The 18,481-nt window shown below is 57.9% G+C and overlaps 1 protein-coding gene across 1 annotated transcript in view; it reads right to left on the reverse strand.

Annotated features, from left to right (window-relative positions):
* Positions 1-12,923: 12,923 nt before the first annotated feature.
* KAZN (kazrin, periplakin interacting protein) overlaps positions 12,924-18,481 on the reverse strand; it is a 62,400-nt gene continuing 56,842 nt past the window's right edge. Inside the window, exons 3-8 of the mRNA XM_084300359.1 lie at positions 17,133-17,269; positions 16,100-16,270; positions 15,417-15,606; positions 14,476-14,606; positions 14,329-14,379; positions 12,924-13,672 (exon numbers count right to left, since the gene is read on the reverse strand). Coding sequence (XP_084156485.1) covers positions 13,505-13,672; positions 14,329-14,379; positions 14,476-14,606; positions 15,417-15,606; positions 16,100-16,270; positions 17,133-17,269 — 848 coding nt within the window. The 3' untranslated portion in view covers positions 12,924-13,504. The remainder of the gene's footprint in view (positions 13,673-14,328; positions 14,380-14,475; positions 14,607-15,416; positions 15,607-16,099; positions 16,271-17,132; positions 17,270-18,481) is intronic.

An 18,481-nucleotide genomic window follows, 5' to 3' on the forward strand; every position in this document is an offset into this window, starting at 1 on the left:
CTCTCCGCCTGCATCACGTTCCCACCCCGAGGGTTCCTCTCCAGCCCTACCAAACCCCAGCAGCACGAAGGAAGCCGCAAGATGCAACATGTTCCTAAATCTCTAACTTCCTGAAGAACAGGGGAGCCTCCCCAGCAGGTACCTTCAGCCGCAGCCTGACCCTTTGCTACCTTCTTAGCCAGATTACACACCCACCTGAAGAAAGAGAGGAATTGTTAACATTTGCTAGGAACTTGGATTCAACATCTTTTTGAGGGCAACAACCCACCTCTTCACAGCAGCTGCCCAAAAAACCCATCGTGGCTCAGAGCGTTGCTCCTCGCTGCATGGACAGAGCCTTACCCAACCTACTGCCGCCTGAAACCACTCGGGAGAAAATAAAAAAAATCCCAGGCTCTATTACTTCTCCTTTTTTTTCCCTTGTGAAAGATCGAGAGCAGCTGATTGTGGAGCTGGCTGCCTGCCCTCCGAACCCTCCCTGCACAAGGAAGAGAAAGCAAAAGCAGAGCTCTCCCAGCCAAGCCGACCGTGCAGCTTTTCCTGGCTGCTGCCTGCATGGGCTGAGCTGAAAGCACAGCCTCAGAAAAGCCCACGGCAAAGCCACTGCTCCCTTCTGGGCAGCTTTAACCCGCCCTGGAAGAGTCCCCTGGGTGTATCCAGACGCAGGCACCAGGCTGCAGTGGTGACCCAGCCCACCAAACTCCTGCTACCCGGCCTGGATTGAATTGCTGCATTTTCTCAGCTGCAAACGCTGGATGCGCCTGCTTTCCGAAAATAAACACGCACGGCTGCATCTCCTGGCAGCCTGCCTGCTGGACCTCAGCACGCGGGGATGGCAGCAAGGAGCACAAACCTGTGACTGGAAACTGCATGCGTGCAGCAAAGCGCCCCCATTTCCACACCGATCTCACAGCTGGTGTGGAACAACATCCCATTTGTGCCAAAAACCGCGTGCAGCGGCGCAAACACGCCTGCTGGTTTTCCTTTCCTCCCCAGCCTCGGCTTTGCAAAGCTTGCTTGTGCTAGGAGCCGTCCCTCGGGCAGGATGCTGCTGCTTTTCCCATGCACGGCCTCGCTCCTCGTCTCAGCAGTCCGGGTCAATGGTCCCGGCTTGTTCAGCCCGAGAGCACGCCTCGGCCGCTGGGTCACGGGGCAGAGTCGAGCAGCGTTCCCAGAAAACAGCCCGACTCCAGCCACTTGCAGGAAAAGGCAGACACGGAAACAAGGAGGGCACCGAGCAAACTTTCCCACCTCGCCCCACTTATCTCGAATACTCTGGAGGCTCCCAAAGAGATCCCACAGCTGATTGCTGTCGGCGTCCGTGCCCCGTGTGCCCCCAACCTCCCCCCGAGCATCATTCCCGTCCTAAAAAAGTAGCGCTGCAAACATCCTCTACAAAATCCTGAGTCATGAGAGCAATTAAAACAAGGAAGTCGATGCTAACAGAGCTGCTTTTTTTTTTTCGCCCCACCAGCCACAGCCGTTCCCAGGAGCAGTCTCAGAGCTGTGGCTCGGCGCCTGCCTTCCCGTGGGCACCCCGCTCTGCCTGCCCTTCCTCGGGGCTTTTTTCGGCCGAGGGGCTCTCCCAGGGGAAGGCAGCACACCATGGTGGGCCCGACCTTCAGCTCCCCATGAAGGAGCAGTCGGCGCACGCGATGGCTTTGCCCACCCCCAGCTCCCTTCCTTCCCACGTCCTGGCCCTTCCTGACAGCCCTAGCTGGAAATCCAGCCGGGGCTGCTTGTCTGAAGACAATCCTGCAAACATTTCCCCGTGGTTATGAACTGACAGCCCAAACGTGACCTCTAAACCCCACAGCTTTAACTCCGCAGCGGGTATCCAGAGCCACGTGGGATGAAGCTTTCACCTTCAGGAGCTGAGGATGGACAAACCTCGCTGGTGCTGGCAGAGAGGGGCCAGCATCTGCTGTCACAGGGTCCCTCGGGTGTCCCCAAGCCACCCACAAGCCCAATTTCACCCTCCTGGTGGGCCTGCTGCCAGCGTGCTGCCTGTTCCGGGACGGCAGCCCCGCACTTCTCCGTGCCACCACGGGCAGCACCCACGCTGCGGGCACGCTGCGAACCCACTGACCTCCACGGGCTTGGAAAAATCTTGCAACAGCCAAATTGCATCAGACTTCCTAAACCTTCACGCACCCTCCGCTGCATCCGGCCCCGTTTCCAGCCATGCCGGTGCCCCGAGGCGCTGTGGGGTGCTGCTCACCCCCTTCATCCACGAGGCTCCTCCTTCATCCTCCACGTCCCCAGGGTTTGCTGCAGCCCTCCAAGGCTCGTCGGGTCGGAAAGCTCCTTCCTCTGATCCTCCAACCCTTCCTCCCCAGCGCTGCCGGGGACTCATTCAGCACATTTCTCAGCTCCCTCCGTCACTGGAGGCAAAAGTGGGACGGCTGCCATCAGCCCAGCAAAGCCTCTTCCAGGAGTTTTTTCCAGCACGCCACCCAGACGCAGCTCTGAGCAGGACTGGCAGTCCCGGGACTGCTCTCCCATCCCATGGCAGCGAGGAAGGGCAGAGGATCCCGACCGCTGCCAGCACCGCAGAGCTGCCATTTCCTCACTGCTCGCTGCTTCCAAAGCCACGCCAAGAGACCGGAGCATTTTCTTCAGGAAAAGACACGCAAACACACACTGCTTCAGCTGCACTGCCTCTACCATCCCCTCTGGTCTGATTTTTATCAGCACCCTGCTTCTGATTTTGGTCTTCCCCTTCTTAGCTGGATGCTTTGGTTCTTAATATAGCTGCAGACAGCCATCATCCTGCTGAGATCTCACCCACAAACTGCTCCTGGGGCTTTAGGACAGAGCTCACACCGCACACAGGCCGGCACAGCCGATGTGCTGTTCTGCTAGCATCTGCCCGTGCCACTACCAGCACCCTGCCAACACGCAACAGCACTCCTCAGCACAGACCTCGGCCGTTTACTTGTCGTGAGTGGCAGAGAAGGAAAGAAGCAGCCCACTCGCTGGTGATTTTTATTTGGAGGGGGTAAAAGGTTTCAGAAGCAACCCCTTTTTCCGCCTCTGACTCTTCGCGCACGCGCCCAGCACAGCTGGCCTCCCTCTAGCACCTCACCCCTCTCCAAGCCTCTCCATCATCACAGAGCTGAAAAGTTGTGCACAGATCCCTCGCCTGCAGAGAGGGCAAATCAGATTAAACCGCAAGGCTTCGTGCCTAAGCCGCTCTCTCCATCGAATTATCCCTCCTTTCGGCTTAGCAGGGAGCACTGCCATTGCTCGCGTGGCCATAACCCTGGTGCCGTGATGCTGATGGCTGGAGAAGGCTGCTGCAGCCTCTGGAAGAGCAGAGGAGGCCTCAATGGGAAGGAAAGCAGAGAGCACGGAGACAGGTACAACACCTGGAGGCTCCAGGGAAGCAGCAAACCGACCACAAGTCTGTCTGTGGCCGGCACCGTCTCTCCAAGGACATCCAGAGGAAGACGAGGCAGAGCAGGACACTACCCCTGCCTTGCCTGCTGCCTCCACTCCAGCCTTGTGCCAATCCATGCGTAACCCATCCTTACTCACCATCCTTAGGGCTCTCCATGAAGCTCCTCTCCCTCCTCGCTCTCCCAGCCTGCTGGCACCGAGGTGACGCACCCCGTGCTGCCCACCGTGCCCCTCCAGGACTTCCAGCTGTCCCCTGCAACCCCTGCCTGCGTCCCCCTGCCACCACCCTGCTGGCACAGGGGCTTCCCTGCCGCCCCAGCTACCTTTGTCCCCATCCCGCGCACACCTGCGTTCTTTGTGCTCGCCGCTGTCAATGATTTACACCAGGATCTCCGAATCATTAAACCGGCACGGCGCAGCTGCCACCCGGCCTCCCTGCTCTGACTTCCCTTAACAAACCTTCAGCACAAAGAAAAAACCAAACTCATCGGCACTGCTTTACAGCAAAGATCGAGCCAGGAGGCACCTGGTCCTTCTCTGTGCCACGTCCGTGCCCCTGCGCTCCCGGTGAAACACCAACCCAGCGGGGAGGCAGGGACGCCCACGCTCCTCCCAGCCCGGCGAGACCTTTGCGTTCCTCGCCTCCCGTGACAATGCTTTCCTAAACCAGGAGCAACACCTCTGTCGTCAGATCACGAGCGATGAGCTGGCAGCTCGGGGAACAGGTCAAACCCCCCGCGCTGTCACGTAGCCTGAGCTCCGGGGCTCTTCTGCTCCACACCTCCCGGGTGAGGTCGGCGCAGGAGGCAGAGCACGGCCCCTTTGGGGGACAGCCCAGCTCGTGACACACAAGACGATTTTCACCTCGGATGAAAATGAGGTTATTTAGAGCCTGGCATGAAGCCTGTGGGGCTGCTCCATCACCAGGCACGGCAGAGGTGCCGGGGACACAGTGTCACCTTCAGCCTCTGCCTAAGAGGAGCTCCCACCCTGCTGGCAGAGCCCCAGCACCCCGGTGTCTCCAAGTCTCGATTGCAATGCTGAAACACCGAGGCTCAAGTCAGATTTGGAGAAATAAATCCATTATGGAGAACCCCTTGGGGCACCGAGCCCACTGTAGGTCAGCTTCCACCTGCTCAGTGCAGATCTCCCTTTTCCCATACTGGTCCTGGGGCTGGTGGGTCCTCACCCTCCTCTGCCAGCTTTCTTTCCAAGCGATGCCACCCAGGTCCTTCCAACAGCCAAGGCAGAGCTGGAAATCCCAAGGATTTTGCCCAAGCCTTGTGTCGGTGAGCCCTGAGACTCTGGGAGCTGGGGGTAGCTCCTTGAGCTCCTCCTTGCTTTGCCCATAGCCCCAGGGAACAGGCAGACTGGCAGCTCCTCCAGCCTCCCTTCATCTGTGTGTCTGCACGCAGGCCCCCTTCTCATTAACGACTGCTCCTACTAATTTGAGATCTACAAACTCAGTCACTAATTTGAGACCCACAAGCTTGGCTTCCACAAAACCCTCCTGCAGCAGAAGCTCCCTCATGCACAGCCCTGCGTACGGGAGGATTCAAGCCCCAAACAACACCAAACTCCTCGAGAAGTCACAAAACCACCCACCTGCGATGCCCAGCCCGTGCTGTGCAACACCAACACCCCCAGAAGAACACCTCCTCGCACAGCGGGGCGCTTTTGGCCTTAATTATCACCACCCAAATCATCCCTGGCCCACCATCGGGGATATTTCTGGCCAGATCCCCTGTCCCAGCCGGGCAAGCAGGGAGCGAAATAAGCTGAGGTCACCCGGCTGAGCAGGGAGGAGGCACTGATTTGGCCACCTCCTGTTGGTTTTGGCGAAGCTCCAGCCGGTTTGATAGCATCTCGCCCAGGAAATGTCAGAGCACGGAGGGACAGCGGCGTGCAGGCGACTCGGGCATGCCCCCATTTTGCTGCTGGTGCTCCCCGCGTTGTGCGCTGGCTCATTGCTCTTTGCATTTCTTCCAGGCACTTCAGCAGTCGTTCCACATCCATTTCTTTCCTTCATGCACCCTTCTGCAGCCCACCCGGCACACTGCGCTCCCCCCACGGAGAGCTCCGAGCCCCAGCACCACCGCAGACCAGGGCAAAGTGGGCGAGGAGCTGAACGCTGCTGGAGAGAGGAGCTGGAAGAAAACCAGCCACGATCTGACTCCAAATTACCATCAGGCTGCTTGCAGAGCAAGTCAAGTTCCAGACACTTCCCATACATGGAGGCTGGGATAATTATTTCAAGGCTTGGCCTTCGGCAGTAAATCCTTGGGGTTTTGGTGCTGGGCTCCCTGGCTCGGTTAAATCCACCTGTGCTTGCTGCAGAAAGGCTTGGGACCAACAAACCAGGCTGGGAAGCTCCTCGTGCTTCCACTCGCTGTGTTCCCTGCTTTATTTCCGATCGTACTTTGCACCTTTTTTTTTTTTTTTTAAATTTCCCCGTCCTGGCATTTCTTGCCACTGACAAAGGAATTAAAAGCCTTCCTGTGGATCCTGCTGACCTGCCCCATCTCAATCACCTCCCCTCTTGAGCCTGGCAGAGCTTTCAGGCACGACCCACCTGCCCTTGTGATATCCTACCCTGCCCAAACCAACTCCACCTCCTCCAACGCCACCGCTGTGGCCAGCAGGAGCCACCTCTGCTGTTCCCTGCTGTGCTGGCAGCACACTGGGGCCGCGAGTCCCTGCCAGGGATCCTGCACCATCCCTCAGCATCGCTGGTGCCCCTATAACGTCACCGACATCCCTCATCTCCCTGGGCCCCGACAGCACCACGAAACTTTGAAAGCAGCCTTCTCCGAGGGGTGAGCCCACAAATACTCCCTGCTGTGATTTATGGGAACGGCCAGCCCCCACTGCACCCCGCTCCCACCCCAGAATCACCTTTTCTTGCGTTATTTCTCTCCCCACACCTCGCATCCCTGCCGAGGGGCAGCTCCGGAGCCGCACGCTGTGCTGGGAGCTGCCCTCCCCGGGCTCGCTCCGGGAGCGCTGCCAAACCCAGCGCTGCTCGGGGAAGCAGCCAAAACTGATTTTGCAGGCAGAGCCGGGAGGAGGAAGGGTGGCAGCGCCTGCCTTGGAGAAGGGACAAGCCGGGGAGGGGGTGCCCAGACCCCTCCTGGGACAGCAGCACGAAGCGGGGGCACCATCGGGGAGCTGGGGGCTGCGGGACGGGAACCGGCGGCTGCTGAGGCAGCAGCGAGGAAGGGGCCGCAGGAAGAAGGAAGCGAGCAGAAGAAACAAAAGAGGCACGCGGGGAGCCCACAGGAGATGACCGGGAAGGACGGACATGGCGATTTTGGGGGCCGAGAGAAAGACACAGCACAGCACAAAGCACCGGTGCTCGGCGAGCAGGGGACGGGGTTTTGAGACGGGTGAAAGTTTGCCAGGGATTGCGCTGCTGCGCGCCGGCCGCAAAATTCACCCAGGGTTTTCAACCGCTTTGGCTGAGCCCCAAAAGTCGATCGGTTCCTCCTAAAAACGAGCTCAAGAAGCGCTTGCGGTGCTGTTGGGGAGGCAGGAACCTACCTGGGCTGCTGGAGGAGGTTTCCAGCCGGCGCAGGGCAGGGCCCCATCCAGCCCTCGCCTCCCCGAGCTCCCCACGGAGCCGAGCTCCTCCTCGGCTGGGAGAGCCCCGTGCCGTGGAGCCGAGCTCCTCCGAGCATCCCCTGCCGTCGGCTGTCCCGGAGGAGGCACGGCTGGCTGCCCAGCCCTCCCTCCCCGGGCACTTCCCTTCCTCCAGCTTTCCACCCCCGTGTAATTACGCGCAGTTCAAATCAAAGGCATCGCAGCCACTTCCCAGTGGTTGTGGCGGCGAAGGGCTGGGCTCGCCGGCCCCACACCCACTCACTCCTCGCCTCCACGGGGGGGGTTTCCCTTTCTGCCAGGACACCCAAACCTCAGCATCCCCCCTCCACACCTCCAGCCCCCCAGGCATTCCCCATCTTGCCAGAAAATCGCTCAGAATTGGCTCAGAAATTTGGGTGCCCATCGCCCTCACGCCCAACCTGCGGCTCTGCCCGCGACGCTGGGTGTAACGCGGGGCCTGGGACGGCTGGGTTTTAAGTCAATAGGGGCAGGCACGCACTGTGACTGTACGTGACACACAGAAACACGCCGAGCCAGGCCGGGAGGACAAAAGCACACCAGGAAAGCTGCCAGCCCCCGAGGAACACCCAGCATCGGCGCCCGTGGGGGTCCGGACACGACCTTCCCCTTCCCACCCAAGGATTCGGCACAACCCGCACTTGGGAGATGGCCGCAGGGCTGCTGGAGCTTTCTAAAAGCCCGAGACAATTTTTTTTTTTGGAGGAATTGCGGTGATACAAACAACGGAAACCCCGCTGGCCAGTGCTCAGTTCCCAGGACTGACGTCCTCCAGCAAAGGGCTCACGAGATGTGGTTCCACCACCACGTTTTGCCCTGCAGGATGCAGCCCCAAAATCTCTGGCCCGGTTGGCCTTGCCCCATCCCCTCCCCCCCCCCTCAGTGTCCCTGCTTCGGGGACACTTCCCCAGGGGGTTTTCACCCTCCTGGCCCACACCAGAGCCCCCCGGGACCCAAAGGTCTCAGCCTGGCATGTGGACAGCTGTGGTTCATCCACCCTCCGTGCCCCAACCCCACTGCCATCCTTGTGGCACCTGGGACTCGCATGACCGAGACCCGTCTTCAATTTGGGACACCCCTCAGGGTGTTTTTTCCCCCCACGGGTGGCAGAGCAGCTCTGCGTGCCCACCCGCCGTGGCTTTCCCCATCCCTGAGCCACGAAGTCCTCACAAAGCACGAGCTGCCACAATTCACCACCACTCCTGCACCGGCCCCGCTGCGTGGTCCGGGGGAGCCGTGGAAACCCCCTCTCCCCGTCCCCATTTCCCCGTCCCCCCCTCGCCAGCCACGTGCAGGGGATTTTCCACTGACTCACCCACCCCACTCCTCCTCCGGGCACACGCCAGCGCTGCCCTTCCCCGTGCCTGATAGCGTCTCGCCTTAATCAGAGCCACCGAACCGTGCTGCAGCGACACGGGCAGGTGTATTTTTTCCCCCCTTGCACTGCTCCTTTTGCATTTTAGGGCTTGGCCACCCAGCGAGGCAAATTCCCACCTCTCCGAGCATCCCCAGCCGCACCAACCTGCCGCCTCCGAGCACCTCCGGCCGCTCGAGCAGGGAGTTGTCTCCTCCGCAGGAGAACTACAAGAAAGTGGAACAGAAATGAACTTTACCCGCTGGCTCTGCTGCTGCTGCTGATCCTGCGCGGGGAGCGGAGCCTCCACGGCACGGGGTCACCGAGCGCTGCCCCATCACCACATCAGCCCCCGAGCACTGCTGGCTGCCGGGTTAAAGCCTGCCGTCCTGCAGCAGGTCCCCGGGGAGCGCAACCGGAGATGGCCGAGTCCTAAATGGGCTCCTTGTGCTCCCGCTCGCCCTCTCTGCAAAGCTGAACAGGGGCCAGAAAGGGACTTTTTTTTCGTGGCAGCAGGACAAGGGAGTCGTTATGGGGGGATTTAAAGCGCAGGCTCCTCTAAAGGTGGTTCCCACCCCCTGAAATACCAGCGCCGGGTTCCCCTGCCTCTTTCTGCTTGGGGGAGGATGCTTCGCACCCCTGCGAAGCCCAGGACAGAGCCTGGCGGCTCCCAGGCTGCAGGAAACCTTCCCAGCGGGATCCAGCCATGGAGATCCACCAGAGCCGCCCGTGGTGGCCCCTGCCATGCCCCCAGCTGGGGGGCTCTGCTCCAAGCCAACCTCAATCCCGGTTACCCCGAGGGCAGCTCCTGGGGCTGGGGGCAATGCTCACGTTCCTCCCCCCAGCCCTGCAGTCCCCAAAAATCCCCCGGCAGCCCCTTCCATTAACGGGGCCAGTGCCCCAGCGTTGCTCCCCTTGAGGAAGAGAGGGCCGCCGGCTGCTTCCAGCTGGACAGGGGAAGCCTGGCACGTGCCCTGCAGAGCTCCCAGCACCAAGCACTGGTCCATACTGGTATTTCCCTTCTCTGTGCCTTGTCTCCTGTGCCCTGATGTCAGAAGCACCTGCAAGAGCCACGCTTTGTTTCTACAACGCTGCTTCTGGCAGCTCTGCACAGAGCAGGGTTTGCAGTCACCAAAATGCGTAAAATCCTCCGAATTTGGAGCAGTTGAAGGGCCAGGGAGCGCAGGGACAGGACAGGGTGGGGAGAGCCGAGGCTGCAGGCTGGGCTCCTGCTCTGCGTGCTTGAAAAGAAGAACAGCAGCAGCCCTGAGCTGGGAAAACGAGACGTTTCCACACCCTCCTGCTGCTGCAGGAGTGATGGGAGAGCGCAGGTACCGAACCTGGGCATCTGAAGCTTGCCTCCTCCTGGGGAGCAGAGGAACCGGCTCTGCTCCTTGTGCCCAGAGCACTTTGGTGCCCAGGGGATCCCCGGGGCTGCTGCTGGATCCCTGGGGACACGCTGCAGGTCCAACCGGTCCATCCGCTGCGTGAGGTTCCCTTCTGCTTCAAGCATGCACAAGCCTGGAAGGTGGAAAAGAAAATAAAGGCCCCAACCTGCTGCTGATCCTGGTCCCTCTGTGCAGGGAGAAACCTTCCCTTTCTGCTGCTGCCATGCACTGCAGGAGGCTGAATAATTTTATTTTAATCCGGGCTTGTGAGTCCTGGATGGGGAAGGGAGTTGCTTTAGGAGAACCTCACAGAGATGACACCCAGAGCACAGCGAGGCTGGGAGAGAAGCGGTGCTAAAAGCAGGGCAGAAGTTTACAAATTTGGATTTTTTTCCTGCATCAGAGACCCCAAACGAAGCCCAGCAGCCTCAGAGGCAGCACGCGGAGAGGTGCCACCAGCAGTGTCCCCAGCACCCACAGATCGTGACCATCCCCAAAACTGCCTCTGCTCCTTGCTGCCCACAGCACGAGGCACAGGGAGTTGCAGGAAACCTGCCCAGCTCTCACCTCCACGTCCTGGCTGGCAACTCTCCGAGCTGCTTCTTATCGAGGGCTCTGCGCAGAGCTGGGCAAACACAGAAACGCAGAAACGGCGCCAGCACCGCCGGCTCACACAGCCCTATAGAGCAGCGGGGCCTGGCGACGTCCCGCGTCCTCAGGGGATTTCTGATTTTCTGATTCTCAAGCTCCTGGGTGCAGGGCAGCCACGGCCAGATTTCGGTGGGGATTTGGTGCACGGCTCCCACGACGCAGGGCCTTGGCAGCAGGGCGCTGGGCTGCGGCTCGGGGCTGCTCACACGATGGCAGCATCGCAGCAGGAACGCAGCGAGGACGCGGCGAAATGCAGCAGGGGAAGAAAACCTCCTGCAGCCCCCAGTGCCCGTCCTCCCCAAAGCAGGGAAAACGCAGCTTTGGGTTTTTCTGTTGCAGCCTTAACCCTTCAGGTCACCTTTTCCAAGTCGGCTTCCTGCTCTGACAAGCCCCCCAAAACCCCCAGACCCCCAAAATCCTGGGAGCAACAGGGACAGGGGCACGCTGCCGCTGACACCGCAGGTTTTTAGGGCCGTGGCTTGGCTTTGGCCCCGCTGCAGGGCTGCAAGTTAAGGACATCAACAAATATTTGAGGGAAACAGCTCCGCGTGCGGCAGCCTCAGCCCTGGTCTGTGCTGGGCTTATCTGCTTATAGGTACACCTCAGTAATGGGTTTTATTCCCAATTAACACCCCATTACCATGTTAGTTAACAGAGCCGGAGAGCCAGTTGGCAGCAAATGCCTTTTTTTTTTTTTTTTTTTTTTTTTTTTTTCCTTCTTTCAATTGCTTGAAGCGCTCAGGCTGTGGCTGGGGGCTGGCACAAGCCACCAAACCAGGGACTGAGCCACAAAAAGCTTTTATTATGGCCCAGCAGCCCTCTTGCCGGTCTGATGCTTTCCATCCTCCAGCCCCAAAAGCCCGCAGGCACCCAACGCTGGCAAAATACGGGGCAATACGAGGTCCCAAATTCACCCTTCACTCGCACAACCTGACCTCAAATCCCTCCAGATTTGGGGCGGAAAACAACCAGAAGAGAACGCGTTTTCCTCCTGTTCGGCATCGAGGCCAAATCCAAAGCGGGATGGGGACGGCCTCGTGGCTGGGGCACCCTGGGGTGCAGGACACCCCCACCCCAAAGCTGCTGGGCTTACCTGCTCATCAGTATACCTCAATAATGGGTTTTATTCCCAATTAACACCCCATTACCATGTTAGTTAACAGAGCTGGAGAACCACGTTACGGGTCCCACGACCCGTTCGCAGCCCCCCCATCACCCCAGGGCCCTCCCTCCACCACATCAGCCCCCAATCTCTGCCTGGCACCGGCAGGTCGGCGAGGAATTACACCACAGGGAGCTCCTCCATACTTTAAAATAAGCTTTATTTAGATTTTTTTATATTTTTTTTTATTATTATTTTTTTTTATATTTGCATCCATGCCTTCAAGGATTCTTCCCCACTCACGGGGGGAAAAAAGTTAAATCTAATGTTACCCATAATCCATATGCTATTTCTCGAAGTTCTCTTTTAAATAAATCATCCTCTTAGTCATTTTTTTTTTATTTTTTTTTTAAAGAATTATTTCCTAATTTACAAAAAAAAAAAAAAAAAAAAAAGCTGAAATGCAAAGGAAATTACTTGATAACAAGGAGATTGCTCGTCTGGTTTGTTGGTTGAGAGTTTAAATTAGAAAAATGCAAAGAGAGGGAAGAGAAAAAAAAAGAGCAAAAACAAAACAAAACAACAAAAAAAAGGACAAATGTATAAAAAATCTTTCTCTGCAGGGACAGAGGCCACCGGGCCCACCCCCAGCACCGCCGCGGCCCCCCAGCATCATCACGTTAGAGGGAACGCAGAGCACGAGGGCGGCCGCAGGTCGGCTGTGGGATGTAAGCCAAAATATCCCCTTCGACACAGGGCGGGCGCTACCGAAATGAAGAAAAACAATACACGATCGCAGCGTTATTAAATAATCTTCATACATTTTTTAAGAGCTTCAAATGATATCGTTAAGCGTTAAAGCGTAAGGTACTTGCCGTAAGCAGAGCGCAGCGCGTGTTAGTGGTGTGTGTGTGGGGGGAAGCGGCTGCCGGCGGGGTGATTTTGGGGCGTTTTAAGCGGATTTCGGAGCGTGAGCTCCGTGGCCGTACCCAGCGCCCCGGCGACAATAATGCCCCAAAACCCAGTAATGCCCCAAAACCCAGACGCCGCCTGCCCCCGGCTCTGAGCTCGCGCCGCTTCCCCCCAGTTTTAATTCCAGCGAAGGGCGAGCACCCCAAATCCGGGAAAAACAAAGCAGGGAGAAGCCTTATTTCCCAGAAAACGTTGAGGTTGTGTTTTTTTTTTGTGTGTGTATTTTTTTTTTTTTGTCTTTTTTTTTTCCAAGGCGTTAAGTGCTCTCGCAGCCGGGACGAGGATGCTCGCGGCCGTCCGACCGCGCCGGTCCCCGGTCCCCATCCACATCCTCCCGCCCGCGGGCAGCGCCCCAGGACAGTACAGTACAAAGAGCCCCTTCGTCCTCCCCCAGCCCTCCCCCACCAACATGGAAAAATATAAAACCCCCCCAAAATTTCTGCAATAATTTAGTTAGAATAGCTCCTCTCTGGGTTTGTGCAAATAAATTAAAACAACACAAGGAAAGGGAAAACACTTATTCCAGACCGGCAGGCGTTACGACGAGCCCGGGTGCTGCCTCCTCGGATTTTGGCCAGGGGGACATCACGGCAAACGTGATTTTGGTGGCTTTTTTTTTTCTTTTTCTTCCTTTCTTTTTTAAGGTCTCTGAAGACGGCGGGGTCCCCCTCTCCAAGGCGGGTTCCAGAGGCTCCGGAAAACAGCGGTTTCGGACAAGAGACGTCACAAGCACAAAGTGCACGAGATTCCCGTTATTTACAGACACGCAGCAGTCCTTCAAGTTTCAAGTTTCATCAAAAGAAGGAGGGGAGAAAACGAAAAAAATAAAAAAAAAATCCCAAAACGACAAAAAAAAAAACGAAGCGACGGACAAAGAAGGAAGAGTTGCTGGAATGCAAAAATAAAATAACAACCCAAAAAAACATAAAATGGAATAAAAAGGGGGAAGGAAATTACAACACGACAGCAGGGGTATGCACACGCAGGGTTGGGGGGGATGCACAGCGGCGCTCGGGGTCACCAGTCCGCATCCTCCTCGATGTAGTAGTCGGGGGCCGTGCCGTCGAAGAGCCCGGGGTCGAGGGACTTGCGCTGCTTGCCCCGGGCAAAGACCCGCGAGATGGAGCCGAAGCCCATCTTCTCCTTCTTCTTTTTCCGTTTTTGGTCCTCCAGGTCTTCCAGAGACTGCAAAGGGAACAGGGGGTAGGGAAACGGGCGGTGAGCTGAGGGAAGGCAGCGCTGAGCTGGGATCTTTTTGGGGTTTGGTTCTGAGTTTGGCGCTGATCCCCCTGCCCGTGGCAAATTGGGTTTCTCTTTTAAGCCCTCTTTGGGCTTAAAGCAAGCTCTGGAGGTGCCAGCACCCCTCCCTGCCCGGGCTGAGTAGTCCAGGTCCCCAGAAAGGTGCTGGTCCCAAGGGATAACGAGGTGCAGACCCCAAGAAGAGCTCCTGAAATGCTGCATCTGAAGTCATGGGGAAATCTTGCTCCCCACCCCGAGGAATCGGCTTCCTAAAGCAATCCTTGCTACACAGGGACGGCCAGAGCAAGGCTCTGCTTACAGCTCTTGTGTGAATATCCCAGCTTTTTGGGGTAAAATATATAACAAACGGAGGCTGTGGTGGGCTCAGAGCACAGCCGGCACCTCAGCTGGATTTGGGGACAGATCACTGCAGTCTGGGACAGCCCAGACTTAAAACTCCCAACAGTTTTTTTTTTTTTATTATTATTTTTTAAAACCCAAAGCACGCGGTGTGAAATTGCTGCCTCCAAGCACCCCCAACCCCAACCACCCCCCAGCGCAGGGCTCCGGGGTTTTTTGGCACAGGGTTTTCGGTGCCCTACCTGTACAATGGGGTTGTGCAAGTTCTTCTGTACCGGTCCGGGGCTGTCCCCCTGCAGCAGAAGGGGACGGAGGGCATTGAAACAGCACGAACGCAGCACGGGGGACCCCACAGGGACACCCCCCACCTGCTGCCCCCAAAAACTTACGTTGCAGAGCGAGTGTGTCCGATGCCGGGGCGAGTTGATGTCGCTCGGCGTGGACGAGCGGTCGCCTTCTGCCGCCGAGGCGTCGGAGATGATGGACGGCTGCCGGGAGTGGCAGGGGCTCACCCGAACCGCTGCGAGGCAAGGGGAGGCAGCAGGGGGTCAGCAGCACCCCCCCGGGTGGGAGGCAGAGCTCAGGCACGGATCTGCCTCTGCGCGACCTCCAGCTCCCCGTGCAAAAGCCCAGAGCTCACGTGAAAGCCGTCCCCTCGTGCAAAAACCCCAGCACCACCCGTGTGAAAGCTCAGATCCCATTCCAAACCTCAGCATCCCCCCTGCAAAACCCCAGCGTGCCGTGCCAACCCTAAACCCAGGCACAACCCGAGCAGTCCCTATGCAAAGACCCAGATCCTATTCAAAACCCCTGCATGCCCTGTTGAAAACCCCAGCCCGCTGTCCAAAACTTAAACCTGTGCAAAACCCAGGTACCCTCCGTGGAAAAACCCAGATGCTATTTGAAACCCCAGCATCCCCCGTGCAAAACCCTGGCCTGCTGTGCAAAACCCAAACCTGTAAAAACCCAGACCTGTGGGGAACCTAAAGCTGTGCAAAACCCAAACCTGTGCAAAACCCAAACCCGTGGGAAACTTAAACCTGTGGGAAACCCAAACCTGTGCAAAACCCAAATCTGTGCAAAACCCAAACCCGTGGGAAACCTAAAGCTGTGCAAAACCCAAACCTGTGCAAAACCCAAACCTGTGCCAACCATGCAAGCCCCAGCCCACTGTGCCAAACTCTGGATGCGACTGCCGATACTCATCTGGCGAGCAGATTTCCACCCTAACCAAGGCAGCCACGGCCGTGCAGGGCTCACCAGGCTGCTCCCGCTGCAGATTTCACCCCAAAACCCCCCGGATTTGAGTGCCCAGGTCTCGGGGTCTCACCTTGCCGGTCGGCCGAGTGCTGGGGGTGGGAGTGGTAGAGGGTCTGCTGGCTCTGCCGGATGGCGGCCGTCAGCGGCAGGTCGGCCTGCAGCACCCACTCCTGGTTGCCATTCAGCACCGTCTCGCCCGGCATGGCCAAGGAGTGGCGCTTGGGGACGTCCTTGGTCAGCGTGGCCAGGGACTGCTTGGCCTGGGGGGGGGGGAAGAAAAATAGGGACGTCTCCTGGAGCTGCAGGAGTGGCAGCAACGCGTGGTGCAACACCCACCCTGCCCTTTGCAGGTGAACGGCCAAATCCCTGCAGCAAGGACCCCCAGCTCTTTTCCCAGCTCTTTTCCATCCATGTTTTTGATTTTTTTTTTCTGCTAGCGTTGCCACAAAGCAGTGATTGCAGTCAATGCTACGTGCAATTGTCCCAGCGCTGGGGCCAACGTTTATCCCCGATACTCACGGTGGTCTATAACACACCCCCCTGCAATACTGCAGCAAATGAAAATACGGCAGCAAATTCAAAAAATGAAAATACTGCAGCAAATCAAAACTCCCCGGGGTCTCCAAGCTCTCGAGCTGCTGAGCCAGGAGCCCACAGCAGTGCATGGGGCTGACCCTCGGATGCTTCTGCAGCTCGAGCTCACGGCCACGCCAGGGCACGGGCGGGTGATGTGGGAGCAGGGGCTGAGCTCACCATGGCCAGCTCGGCCTCCAGCTCCTTCATGCGGTTGTCTTTCAGGTCGAGCTGGGAGCGCAGGGCGCTGGCGTGGTCCGTCGCCTCCTTGGCTTGCCGCCGCAGCTCCCACTTCTCCCTCTCCAGCAGGTCCTTCTCCTTCGCCAGGGCTTTCACTGCGTCCTCGCTCTCCTGCAGCAAGCCGGGGAAGCCATCAGGATGGGGTAACGGCCAAAAGAGACCCCCCCAGCTCTCCCCCACAGGCACTGGCAACCCCGTGCCCCAAAACCAGATGCCTGCTCCCCCAATCAGGATGCCTGCACCGTGCCCAAAAGCTGAAGACCTCCACCAGCGCCTCGACCCAACTGCTTGCTTTCCCTGCAGTGCCCCTTCGCGTTGGGAATTGCACGGGATTTCTCACAGAAGGGGAAAAATGTCCCTCTGGCTCTCCCCGGCCTACCCCAAGCTGGCTGCGAGTGCTGCTCCTTTGGCACCAGCCTTCAAAAATAGCAAATTTCTCCCTTTGCATGGAAAAAAGCCCAGAATAGCCGCCCGAGCCGGGTTCCCACGCTCGCTCGCGCTGGTGGACAGCTCCAGGCAGGGAAACCACGAGCACAACAGGAAGCTGTGCCTACACCCCCCAGCTTTCTGTCCATAAAACATCCAGAAAAATGCTATTTATAATCGAGCAACGTGCTACGGTTTGTGCGGTCGACAAGCTCCTAACCTTACGGGCCCCACGTAAAGCATGTCCTCGGAAACGAGCTGCCTTAGGTTTTCAGCCAGCAGAAAAAGACTGAATAAAAGCAAAACCCACCCAAAAAAAACCCCAACTGAGCCTTCCAAGCCAGCTCAGCTAATTACAATCTCTGGCCTCATTCGTTTATCACCGATCAGCGATAAATCCTCCTCCCCTTCTTCACCATTCCCCTGCTGCAGGGGCTGGACTGCAGCAGGAGAGTTGCTCGCAAAGGGCCCAGCCCCATTTTGCTGCTTTTTTCCCCCAATACGATGAAAGAAAACCCAACGGCCTCACGCCGGCGCCCGGCCTCACTTTCCGGTGCTGCTCGTAGTTGCGGATGAAGTCGCGGAGCTGCTCCTCGCGGCTCTCCAGCGTGGCGTAGAGCTGCTGCATCTGGCTCACCAGGTCCGTCTTCTCGGCTTTCAAGCGCTTGCGGTCGGCTTTCATGGCTGGGGGGAGAGAAAACGGGGGTAAAAAGCAGCCACTGGGGTAAAACAGCCACCGGGCTCCCCCCTCCAGCACCTCCGCTTCGCCAGGACCCAGCGGCGAAGCGGTGACCGCGGGGAGCGCCCCCAGCTCCCTCCCCACGTCTCGCCAAACCCCCTCTGCCTCGCCAAAAACAGAGGGTTTTGGAGGACCCCGTGCAACCCGAGGGCTGGTGAAGCACCCACCCCTGGCAGCCTGCTCTGCATGGGATGCGCCGAGCAGAGCGAATCCTTCGCACCCTGCCCCTACCAGCTCCTCCGACCCCAAATCGGAGTGGTTTGGGGCAGGGTGCTCATCGCCAGCTTTGTGGCCATGGTAAATTCATGCCCAGGTCTGGCATTGCATCATTTAGGAGCTGAAGGATGGCAGCAAAGTCCAGCTCTGCTTGAGAACCACTCCCCAAAGTGCTTAAAAACCGCTGGGGCTGTGATCATTTTGGTGCTCCGTCCTTGCAGCACGTGCTCCAAACCCTGCCCCAAAAGCACCACGGGGTGGCCAGGAAAGATTTGGGAGCAAAACTGGTGCTGCAGTGTCAGGGTTTAGCCCAGAAAAATGCTTTTCCTGGCTAAATAAACCCAGGCAGCTGAATTGAGCAGCAAGGATTGAGATTTTTACCCATTTCTGTCTATTTTGATGGGTAAAAAAATGGGCACATTTCTACAAGGAGCAAGCAAACGTAAGGGGAAACCATTGGATGCATTGGGGGGAGCTGTGGGTGCCCGTCGTGCTCAGTGCCTCCTGCCCACGCCTCGGCACCGCGGCAGAAACCCAGGTTCCTGCTGCAGCCCCAGCCCTCCCCACCCCAAGGGCTGAGCCATCGGGCTGCAACAAAGTGAAAAGCAATAAATAAAAAAAAAGGCTCCGTGTGCCTTTCGGCCCTGAGAGAGCAGGAAGTTATTAAACACCCTTCGACCCTGCAGCGGTCATCGCCCTCGCTGCTTCGCAAGCAGGCGAGCTTTGCAAGGTGTCCTGTTGTATCAAAATAAAATAAAATAAACCCAAACAAACACAGAAGTCACCCAAAAAACAGCCAGAGGCTGCACGGGCACACGTGAAACACCAGCAAAATCCTCTCCGGGTGCCTTTGCAAGGAGGTGCTGCTTCTCCTTGAGTTTGCCAGCAGCCAAGGCTGCCGCAATCATGCTGCAGCCCCATCCCCACGCGTGGGTTTTTCT

The sequence above is a fragment of the Netta rufina genome (genome assembly GCF_964035555.1).
Source record: "Netta rufina genome assembly, chromosome: 22".
Classification (NCBI taxonomy): domain Eukaryota; kingdom Metazoa; phylum Chordata; class Aves; order Anseriformes; family Anatidae; genus Netta; species Netta rufina.